The sequence below is a fragment of the Hevea brasiliensis genome, chromosome 11 (genome assembly GCF_030052815.1).
Source record: "Hevea brasiliensis isolate MT/VB/25A 57/8 chromosome 11, ASM3005281v1, whole genome shotgun sequence".
NCBI classification, from domain to species: Eukaryota; Viridiplantae; Streptophyta; class Magnoliopsida; order Malpighiales; family Euphorbiaceae; genus Hevea; species Hevea brasiliensis.
Window position 1 is genome coordinate 81,581,395 of NC_079503.1, and position 12,964 is coordinate 81,594,358.

Below are 12,964 nucleotides of genomic sequence, written 5' to 3' on the forward strand. Positions count from 1 at the left end.
TAGTTATATTATCCTTAAAATAATTTTGGCATAAGTAACTATCCTTCAGGATGCAACGACATCTTTCTAATATTATGGGGTGTTAGGAATCAATAGAAATATAAATAATTTTTGATAATGGAGATTAATAAATTTTGAAGAAAAGCAAATTGGAGAAAGAATTTAAGAACAAAATATAAGAAGAAAATTTTTTCTAATTAGAGAATTAATAATTTTATTATAACTGAAAGTAATTGAATAATTATAACAAAAAATAGAGAAAATTTAATCAAATTATATTAATTATATTATTTTATTTTTTATTAAAATTATGTAATATTTTTTGTAATTTGATTATTAATATTTATAAAATGTAAATATAATACTCTCACTATAATACTTTATTTTTAATATTTATATATTCAATTTAGATTTTCAATAAAATTAGTTAATATATATATATATATATATATATATATATATATATATATATATATATATATATAAAATTTAAAATTTTCATCATTCATAAAAATAAATAAATGAAAAAGATTAAAACATATAAAAGTATCATCATGATGATTAGTAGATAAATAATCATGAAAATATTCAAATTTAATTGAATAAATATAGCTACATATTTTATAAATATTAGCTTCAATTATAGTATTAAGCTAAATTACTTTTATTTTAAATGATAACAAATAATGATAATTGAATGACAATCAATATTATGGCAAAGATAATTATTTTGTTTTATTAATTAATTACATAGATTATAATATGTATTAATTTTATGAATGCGAAGTCATAAAGTAATGGTCAATTTTTTTTAAATTAATGGCTATCAATAACCTCCTACTACTACTACTACTACTACTACTACTACTATTACTACTACTACTACTACTACTACTACTACTACTAGCGTTTTTGTTGTTGTTGTTGTTGTTGTTGTTGTTGTGATCATCTTTTATACTACTAGTTCTACTACTATTACTACTGCTACTACTACTAGTATTGTTGTTATTGTTATTATTTACTCTTATTTTAAATGACAACAAATTATGATAATTAAATGATAATCAATATTATGACAAAGATAATTATTTTGTTTTATTAATTAATTACATAGGTTATAATATGTATTAATTTTAAGAATGTGAAATCACAAAATAATGATCAATTTTTTTTTAAAATTAATAACGATCAATAACCTCCTCCTCCTCCTCCTCCTCCTCCTACTACTACTACTACTACTACTACTACTACTACTACTACTATTACTACTACTACTAGTATTGTCATTATTATTGTTATCATTATCTTTTATACTACTACTACTACTACTACTACTACCACTACTAGTATTATTATTGTTGTTGTTGTTGTTGTTGTTGACTTTTATTTTACATGATAACAAATTATGATAATTGAATGATAATCAATATTATGACAAAGATAATTACTTTGTTTTATTAATTAATTACTTTGGTTATAATATATATTAATTTTAAGAATGTGAAATCACAAAGTAATTGTTAATTTTCTCTTGTGTTGTTGTTGTTGTTGTTGTTGTTGTTATTGTTTTTATCATCTTTTATACTATTATTACTACTACTACTACTACTACTAGTGTTAGTGTTATTATTGTTATTGTTGTTTACTTTTGTTTTAAATGATAACAACTTATGATAATTGAATGACAATCAATATTATGACAAAGATAATTACTTTGTTTTATTAATTAATTACATAGGTTATAACACGTATTAATTTGAAGAATATGAAATCATAAAATAATGGTCCTTTTTTTTTTAAATTAATGGCCATCAATAACCTACTACTACTACTGCTAGTGTTATTGTTATTGTTGTTATCATCTTTTATACTACTACGACTACTAGTGTTGTTATTGTTGTTGTTATCATATTTAAATTATTATTATTATTATTATTATTATTATTATTATTATTATTATTATTATTATTATTTATGGGTGAGGGTGACATGTGGCAAATAATATTTTTTCATAAATAAATTTATAAAAAAAAATCAATAATTTTTAAATATTACATTTAATCACAAAAAGCTTTAATTTTCAAAAATCAAATTTTAAAGAAAATAATAATTTAAATCATAAAAATTAAGGTAGTAATGTAAATAATAATTATAATTAAAAGAGAAATAAAAAAAATTAAATATTAATTAATATAAAAAGTGTTATTTATGGGGATGATATGTGATAAACTTTTCAAGAAAAGTGTCATATTGCAGTATTACAAAAATATCAGCCTACTTTAGATAACTAGTATTTTTGAACCTTCATCGCACGTTGTTTATATTTATTAAATAATTACTTACGAATTAATTTTTTATATGCAATTTTAGACAAATTTTCATATATACTAACAAATTAATAAACCTTAAAATTAAGAAAATTAAAGTAAGAATCTAAATTAAAATAATGCAAATATCTAAAAGCACACTTTCATATATATATATATATTTAAATAAATAAGAAGTACTCTTATTTATTAATAATATCTTTTATTTTACCTAAATAGGATTCAAAATATTTGTCTTATTATATATATATATATATATATATATATATATATATATATATATATATATATATATATATATATATATATATATATATATAGTACTCTCAATTTTTTTATTATTCACAATTTTTTAAATAATTTAAATTAGTCCTAATAAGAAATTTTTTTTTTTACTTTTTGTTATTATGGTTGATTCTTTAATTTTTGAAAAATTTAGCTGGATTTTAAATGTTTAATGAACAATGAAAATAAAATTAAATCAACAATAAAAAATATGATGTCAATTGATTGGAAAAGAAAACAAAAATTAAAATTATGTCATGTTAGCTGAATTAAATTAATTTTAACTATGGGTTAAAAAAACTTTTAAAAATTGCATAAATTTTTAGACACATTAATTAAATTCAAATTAAATTATAATCAAAACATTAATTAAATTTTGGGGTGATTTATAGCTATAAGTGAAGAAAATGAAAACCATGTCAAATCACTAGTGTTGCCTCTATTTTCTTTCTTGTCTTCTTATTGTTCATTGATGTTCTCTATGCCCAAATGATGGATTCATTAGAATTAGATTTCAAAAGATGAAATCGGATTCAAATAATTGACTTGCTAATGCTTGAGTCTAAATATGCAAATGCTTTAAGATGTTGATTTTTTTTTTTTTTTTGACATCCTATAATATTTTGTTAACTGAATTGTGTCAAGAACACTGTACACATAGAGAAATAAAATATGAAAACATATAGTATAATTTAGGAGATTCATTCCTATTATTAGTTGATTGTTATCATAAATAAATTTCAGTTCTCTTTAGAAGAGTTTTCTTTAGAAGATATATATATATATATATATATATATATATATATATATATATATATATATATATATATATATATATATATATATCTAACTACAAAAAAATGAATACAAGTCATCTCCTTACATCACTTACACATATTCTGTTATTTATAACTCCTCTAATCTGACTTACACTTCTCCAAAAATAAATAAATAAAAGAAGAAAAAAAATTAAGTAATTTTAAATTGGTTAAGGGAGAATAATAAAATTCTACGCTTTTTGACTTAAAAACGAAATACAGGTATATATTGGCTTTGGCTTCAAATCCATGCTGTCAAGAGAGAATAACTTTGACGAGATGTAAAATACTCATAACCCATGAATAAGTACTCCATGGGTATTATTACTACATCTGGTTGTTCTTATGTTACCATTGATCTGCAAGCCTGGACATGCATAATTATAAGATCTTTTATATATTCAAATTATTATTAGGTTAAGACATCCAATTTCAATATAGCAATATTTTCAAGTTAAAGAATCACTATAAACAATAATACAACATGAAATTTACCAATTATTCCGAAAATGTATCAATCAAGTATAGAATTAAACTTATTGCATTTTAAACATTGTAGACAAAGTATTATTAAAAACTATACCTCTTACCTCAACTAACGCACTAAATTTTTTATCCAACTTTGAGGGCATGTAAAGAGCCAAAAAAAAGAAAAAGAGAATTATCACCAACAACAATATGTTAGGGTTATATGTATATTTACCAAAACATACATTATAATTAATTAATTATTATAAAATTATTTAAATATTGAATGTATATTATAATATGAGAACAGGTTATATAGTATTAGAATAGGACACTTATCACGAAAATTATGCTAAAAATATTAAAATTCTTTAACTAATAATATTCTTTATTAATTAAATAATTTTAGGATATTCTTATTTTATTTAAATATATTGATTTTAAAAGTTAATTAAATTTAGTAAAATTATAATAAAATATTTAATTAAGTAAAATTTGAGTACGAATAGGATTAAGAGTTTTAAATTTATATAAACTTTAAAATTAATTTTTTTAAAAAATTAAATAAATTAATTTGTAATAGCAAATTAAATTGAGTTTTTAACTGTCATATTAATAAATTATAGTAGCTATTTTAAGTAATGCTAATGTTTTGCCTCCCCTTCCCACATTTATGTAGATATATAATATATAGATAAATATATACATACCAAACTTTTGCAAAATCTTTTGCCCTATTATTCAAATAATGTTTTTCATTTAATAGGTTGGGGCTCACCACTCCTATTAATCCCCCAACGAGTAAGGCATGCGCGATTATATATATTCACACACACAAATTGCGAGTTGCAAAATAGAAATACAGCAAACAAATATGGCTTCTACGCCTGGAATTCTCACTGACTATCCATGGAAGCCTCTCGGAAGCTTCAAGGTCTAACCTTCCTTTTTTTTCCAATTTTCATAGTCTCTCTTGCTCTCTAAAACACACACACACACACACACACACACACACACTCACTCAAAGAGGACGCATATGTCATTACTCAATGGTCACACAGTTAAGCTGCCATGTACTTATATTAAATGAAGGCAGTAGACTGTAGACGTCAATCTTCTTTTTTTTCCCTTTTTTCTTCGAACTGGACGTTGATCAAATTTCACATAATATAGTATATATGTATATATGCATGTAATATCATAAAAGTAAAAACGCTTAGACAATATGCTTGTACGATTAATTTGCATAAAATTTAATTAGTAACAAAGAATAGGGTGGTTTGTGGGAGTGCAGCATATGATATTGGCTCCCTGGGTCATTCAAAACATATACTCGTACGTGGTTAGAGGAGAAAATGATTTGTCAAGCTTTCTCATTTTCCCATTTTTGTTGTGGAGAATGATCCACAACCAGTTTTGGATTATCCTTTCCCGCTACCGTACAGCCAAAGGGAGTAACAGGATCGTCGACAAATGCATTGAATTCGACCAAGTAGATAGAGAAAGAAACTGGTCCGTATACGTACAAGAACAGTTGTTAATTTACAGATGAATTTCTCTCTTTTTTTTAAAAAAAAAAAATTGAAGGTCTCATCTTTTGGTTGAATTGACAGGGATGATCAGATACTGGTCAGTGGGATCCTTTTCTACATCGTTTCCGCGGTAATTCCGGGGGCCACTCATTTGCCTATGTGGAGAATCGATGGAGTAATCCTCACAATGTTGCTTCATGCGGGGCCGGTAGAGTTTCTTTACTATTGGCTTCACCAACTTCTGCACCACCACTATCTCTACTCCCGCTACCATTCCCACCACCATTCGTCCATTGTCACCGAGCCCATTACCTGTAAGACTTATGCATCTTGGTCAAACATTATAACTTTCTGCCTATGAATGTTAATTAATGGGCCAGGATGCAAATCGAGATTCTTGGTATTTATAATTTAGAATTTTGACATGAAAAACTAAGTTTGAACTATGCATATATGGAAATAAAATTAATTAAATTGTAGGTTAATAATAAGAGAAAATTAGTTTGGTTAATTAAATATGGATTGGACGCAGCTGTGGTTCACCCTTTTGTGGAACTCTTGTCATACGTCGTGCTATTTGCAATACCAATGTTGACAACGTTGTTTACTGGAACGGCCTCAATTGCAAGTTTATATGGTTACGGTACTTTCATCGACTTCATGAACAATATGGGCCACTGCAACTTCGAGCTCATTCCCAATTGGCTTTTTCCCATTTTCCCTCCCCTCAAGTATCTTATGTACACCCCTTCGTAAGTATCATCCTCTTTGGCTTTGCCTTTTCCATGCTACAATACAAATATTTTTGTATTTCTCATATATTAGTTTCTTTACAGTGCTGCTATTTTTTGACATCCAATAAATTAATGCATATATTGCAGGTTCCATTCTCTTCACCACACTCAGTTCCGAGCCAATTACTCTCTTTTCATGCCCATTTACGATTACATCTATGGTACAGTGGATAAATCTTCTGACACCATTTACGAATGTTCACTCAAAAGAAAAGAGGAATTCCCAGATGTTGTGCACCTAACCCATATTACCACCCCACAGTCCATCTATCACCTACGGCTGGGATTTCCCTACTTGGCCTCTGGCCCCGAGACATACAAATGGTACCTCTGCTTAATGTGGCCTGTCACCCTGTGGACCATGATGTTGACTTGGATTTATGGTAGTACATTTGTACTTGAGAGGCTTCGCTTTGACAAACTCACATTGCAAACCTGGGTCATACCCAAGTACAATATCCAAGTATATCATCAATGGATTATTCTATTTCACCATTTTGTTCTTGCTGTCTTCCTGCTCCATCACTGTTGTTTTCTTGATGCAGTATTTCATGCATTCCCAAAATCAATCCATTAATCGCAAGATTGAAGAAGCCATACTTGAAGCTGATAAAAAAGGCATTAAAGTGCTGAGTCTCGGTCTCTTGAATCAGGCAAGCTAGTGATGATGTTATATATATATATATATATATATTTTAAAACATTAGGAAATAATTAAGGCCTTTTAGCTAAATAACCAAACCTTTACCTTGGCTGCTGATTATATCAAAAACTTTTAATTTTGGATAGTTTTTAATCATAACTTTTAAAATTGAAGAATTTTATCAAAAATTCAAAATTAAACTAATTTGGGGATTTTGACTTCTTACACTTGGATTGCCATGTAGCATACCATGTCACATTTTTTAATTTTTTTATATTTGATTCATCTCTTTCTCTCTCCCTCGTTCTCTCCCTCTCTCTCGCCTCTCTCTCTCTCTCTCTCTCTCTCTCTCTCTCTCTCTCTCTCTCTCTCTCTCTGTTCTGAGCAGTCAAGCTCACTTAGTGTGGAATCCCTAATCTTTTATTTGGAGAGAGAGAGAGAGAGAGAGAGGGAGAGAATGGGGGGGGGGGGAGAGGTAATGATGGAGAGAGAGGGTGAGAGAGAGAGAGAACAAGGGAGATAGAAGGGAAAAGAGAGAGAACGAGGGAGAGAGAGAGATACGATTCAAATAAAAAAAAATTAGAAAATATGACATGGCATACCACATGATAATTCGGGTTTAAAAAAATCTCTAAATTGGTTTTTGAATTTTGAATAAAAATTTTTCAATTTTGAAAATTATGATTAAATTATCCAAAATTAAAAGTATTGAATACAATCAGCAATTAAAATAAAGGTTTAGATTTATTTGGCCAATAGCCAATAATTAATATAAAAATGAACTCTGCAGGGGAAAGATTTGAATAGATACGGTGAGCTTTATGTGCATAGGCATCCAAACCTCAAAACAACGCTAGTGGATGGAAGCAGTCTAGCAGTAGCTGTTGTGCTTAGTAGCATTCCTAAAGGGACTACCGAAGTTCTCCTCAGGGGCATGCCGAATAAGGTTGCTTGTGCTGTTGCCTTAGCCCTGTGCCAGAAGGGAATCCAGGTGTTATATTAAGCCTTATATATTAGTCAGCTAGCTTCATTGATTTCAATTTAATTAACCATATATGGAAGGGCCACCTTTTAAGTAACTACTACTATACTAGACACATTATCTAGCCTTCTAAGCATGGAAATTATACCTTAGAGTTGAATTTATTTTAGGTAGCAACTATCCTCAAGGAAGATTATGAGAAGCTTAAGGCATCATTTGGCAGCGAGTATAATCTAGTTCTTTCAAGCAATTTTTCTTTTAAGGTATGTAAATACATATATGTATAATTGGCTTGGTTAAAAGTAGTTAAATATTTTAGTATAATTCCATTAGCTATAGTAGTTTAAGTAGAAAAAGAATTAAGATGTTGAATGAATTTGTGCAGACATGGCTAGTGGACGATGGATTGAATGAAGAGGAGCAAAAAAAAGCAATAAAAGGAACGGTATTTATTCCCTTTTCCCAATTTCCACCGAAAAAAATGAGAAAGGACTGCTTTTACCATAGCACACCAGCAATGGTGGCTCCTACATCTCTTGAAAATGTGGACTCTTGTGAGGTAGGTAAAGATTCTATTTGTATATGGCCACTTTTCCATTTGATATGATAGACAAGTAACTGTGCATATATGGTGTAAAACAATATATGTCAGAATTGGTTGCCCAGAAGGGTGATGAGTGCATGGCGAGTGGCTGGAATAGTGCATGCCTTAGAAGGATGGAATGTGCATGAGTGCGGTTACTCCATGTTCAACGTTGATAAAGTTTGGCAAGCAACTCTTCAACATGGCTTCAAACCTTTAACTATCCCTGCTGCTACGAAAAATTAATTCTTCAATATAACTAATATATGTAAAGTAATTTCGTTCTAATAATTGATTTTGATGGATTTTATATCTCGCCATTATCAATAATTGGAATGAATTTATTATATATATCATTTTCACCCAATAATTTTTAGCTTGCTACACATTAGCCTCATAAATTCTAGCTAATTTATGAATTGGCTGTTACTATACTATTGTATCTTGCGCAATATGCTTATAAGATTAAATCAAAAGACTATGCTTATTTATTTAATTAATTACTCTTTCTCCATATCTTTCCTCTATATAAGCATATAGAAATTCTTCTTTTGCGGGTCAAAAATAAAAATAAAATCTTAACAAATTAAAAATATGGCGATCAAATAAAAATATAAAATATTAAGAGATTAAAACTAAATAATATACAAATATATGAATCAAATTTACATAAAAATGCAGAGATTGAAAAAGAATATATTAGAGGGGCAAACAAATTTTTTTTTTTTTTTGAAAAAAAAGTACACTGAAAGTTACAAGTAAAATTTTAATTTTAAAAACTTTTTAAGTGTTTGGTTGCCTAGAAAGGTGATGAATGCATGCCTTAGAAGGATGGATTGTGCATGAGTGTGGTTACTCCATGTTCAATGTTTACAAAGTTTGGCAAGCAATTCTTTAACATAGCTTTAAAACTTGAACTATCCCTGCAGCTAAAAATTTTTTTTTTAATATAACTAATATGTGTAAAATAATTTCATTAATCATTGATTGTGATGGATTCTATATCTCACCATAATCAATAATTAGAATGAATTTATTATATATATCATTTTCACCTAGTAAATTTTAGCTTGTTACGCATTACCCCCATTAAATTCTAGCTATTTATGAATTTGTTGCTACTATACTAATGTATCTTGTGTATGCTTATATGATTAAATTAAGGGACTATGCTTATCTATTTAATTAATTTCTTGATATGACTACTTATCTATTTAATTAATTTCTTGATATGACCCCTTAGCAAATACCCAACGATTGTAACTATATTTGGGACTGAACCAACCTTTGACCCTAGATTCAGGGATCTAGTTCGAATACATGTGGGATGTGAGCAAGTTCATATCGAACATAGTTCTCAAATGGCCTCAAGATTCGGAAGGAGGTTATAGGCGCCTAGAAATGTGGAAATTAAGAATCTCAAGGTGCAATCTCCTCCATTCTTCAAATTAAGGGGGATCATGTGTTATGATCTTGGTTTAATATTGCTTTCGCATAACACTGCTATGAAACTTGGATATCAATATCACTAAAGTAGAGGAAAAGAATCACCACTTAGGTAATAATTGGGACAAATTAAATAGAAGGGACATTAATGGCTACTTACCCTCTTGCACAGGTCCACTACCCTTCTTAACTAGAGCCTAAAAGATTGAGGTTCGAGATAGTGGGTACGAGAGGAGAAAGTGTTAGGCACCCTCTTCACTTAGGCTTACCTTAGAATAAGAGCCTACCTTTACTAATTGTTTTCTAAGGCATGTCCTTGTTAGTAGTATGTGACATCCCTTACCCGTCTACAGTATAGCCAAGTAAGATATGTCACACAGTGTACCGGAATACCGTATTTTATTTCAATCATTTTTATATTCTTCCTTAATTTATTTTTTTTATATATAGTTATGAAGTGCAATTTGTTAAATTTATCTCATTTGAGTCATTTATTGAAATTATAAATTTATTTGAGGTTCCGAAAATTTTATAGAAAATCCAACAGAGTACCGGCTAAAAATGGAGAAACAGTTCTTCGGAACCTGTGAAAAACACTTCCAATACATTTTCAATCATTCCCAAACTCCATTATATCAACAAAGTCTCAATATTTCTCAACAATACTTCTATTTCTCATTCATTCATTTCACATGATTATCATATACAAATCATAAATAAATACTCAATTTTTCATTTATAAACACAAATTTTGACTATTTATATTAATACCAAAATATATTACATGAGTCTCAATTATACATGAGAAAATAAAAGCTTAATTATAAAATACCAAAATGGGACCTAGTGTCCTACCAATGCACTGAAGTCGGTGAGATGACATGGATACTATGCAGAACTGTGGATGGCCTCACTCAGTCTGTGGTCTACTGGGCTCTCTGTCGGTCTCTCCTGAACCTACACGTGGCAAAAAGTAACGCGTTAAGCAATAATGCTTAGTGGTGCCAATAATAAAATAGAAGAACTAAAAGGAAATAAATATGCAGTGAATGTATTGATGTCTCAATGCAGACAATTTTTTGATAATTATTTGTAGTCTTATTTATTTGGTACTTGTTCTATTCATTATTTCATAAAATTTATCAATTTTCTTTTTTGGTTGCCCAAGTAATCTATACTGAATGACTGGACTGGATAAACAGGTAAACTGGCACTGGGTATCAAGTACCTCGGACCGTCACACTATCGGTCACATATGTACCTCCCGGTGTGCAACAGAACAGCTAATAAGCTGTAATAAATATTAGGCACAAGGCCAAGTATCACCATAATTTCAGAATGGCTAAAAGCCATAAAATTACAGAATGGCATAATGCCATGTGCGATCGCTAATCGAACCCTCGGCATGCCAACCTATCCAAACCAATCTTACTAGGTGCACTAGGGCATGTTACACTTTTAAATTTTACAATTCTTGAAATTGAAGTTTAATTATTACTATTCATTTCATTAGTCAACTAAAATGTTGACTTTTTCATAGACAATAGGTATATTGGTTCTAATATCCCCAACATACCACATTTTACATTCTAAATTTGTTGGTATTGGTTGACAATACCATTTGAAAGCTTAGTGTTATTATTCACAATTTTCAGATTTCAAGCACTAAGTTTACTATTCCATTGGTCATTTGTACAGTAGGAATTTGATAAAATTGTCATCATGAAAGTTGTTCCTTATTGTGTCTAGTTACATTTCTTTTTTTGAATTACTCCATTTTGAGTTTTTTAGCTCAAGTTGTGGCCTAAATACCATAACTGGTCGGATTGCAATTTTCTAGATTTTTCTGGGCAAAACCAATTCTGCAGGTTTTGTACACTGACTGCAGGTCAGTTTTTGGACATTTTATGTCACACCCTACTCCTCGTAAGATGTAACATGCTCCCGTAGTACACCTAATGAATTACCGTACTTCGCCTACCGGTAACCCCTTAAATATACTACTAGGGATTTTAAAATAATTTTCGTTCATTTTTAAATTGGTGGGTAAAATTTTTTTTCATATTTTAAAAACCTTTATTTAAAGTTCAAACATAAACTAAATTTTTAGATATTTAAAATCTCCGCAATTTTTATAAAAATTTCGGCAGAGTGCCGTCTGTATTTTGAGAAAATAGTTCTTCAAAACTTGAAAATAAAGACACTCCTAATATTTTTCTCAATCACAACTCCATTATTCAATCTCATTTCACAAATCAATATAAGCAACTCAATACACAGTTTAAATTAAATCAAACATTGAAACCTCTCATTAAGGTAACAAAATTAATATTTACATTCATGGGATTATTAAAAATTTAGTAGTGCAAAACTTTATAAATACATAAAATCTCAAGATAACCTTATAATAATTTGTATTTAATTACAATCCAAAAATATATTACAAAAGAGTTGGTACAACTGCTCAAAGTAAATTTCATACATACAATTACAAAATTACATCAAAATCTAAAGTACAAGGGTATACCTATGATATACCCGAAGATAGTCTCACTATGCCTTTTAGTAATGTTGCTCAGCTGCTTTATATCTTCTTTCACTTGCGACAGCATACAAAGCTATCGCTGAGTGGTAAACTCAGTGATGCACAAACTAATAATTTAAAACTTAATACAAGTTATGCTTGACAATTCATAACAAATAAAAATTTAAAATTTCTAAATTCTTCAAAATTCATAACATTCAGAAATCAATATTTTCATTCATGCAAATTATTCATTTGAATAACATTTTGATCAAATAGTAACTATTTATCTACATTTCTTTTAAATCCCAAAACAATACAAAAATATTTTGAATCACTGACAAATTATTTATTTCAACCACAATTTATCAAACTATGCATAATTTAAAGGGAGTTGCCAACAATTCACACAGTTGAACCCATGACCCAAAATTCAAATAGATGCCGTGTTTTACACCACAACATTTCACACTCTCCCAATAACCGAGGCTAAAAGGGAGGAATAAAGACTAGCTAGTATATATAAGTACTCATTCAAACTCTTCCCCAACTGGCAAGCCAG

At 28.7% G+C, this 12,964-nt stretch overlaps 1 protein-coding gene across 1 annotated transcript; it reads left to right on the forward strand.

Annotated features, from left to right (window-relative positions):
- Window positions 1–4,760: 4,760 nt before the first annotated feature.
- LOC110659853 (very-long-chain aldehyde decarbonylase CER1-like) lies at window positions 4,761–8,928 on the forward strand. Its single transcript, XM_058130210.1, has 10 exons — window positions 4,761–4,832; window positions 5,193–5,410; window positions 5,512–5,744; window positions 5,963–6,182; window positions 6,312–6,687; window positions 6,770–6,877; window positions 7,658–7,858; window positions 8,020–8,112; window positions 8,235–8,408; window positions 8,502–8,928. Exons 1-10 carry the CDS (start codon window positions 4,773–4,775, stop codon window positions 8,676–8,678), a joined length of 1,860 nt encoding a protein of 619 aa, XP_057986193.1. The 5' UTR covers window positions 4,761–4,772; the 3' UTR covers window positions 8,679–8,928.
- Window positions 8,929–12,964: the final 4,036 nt, after the last annotated feature.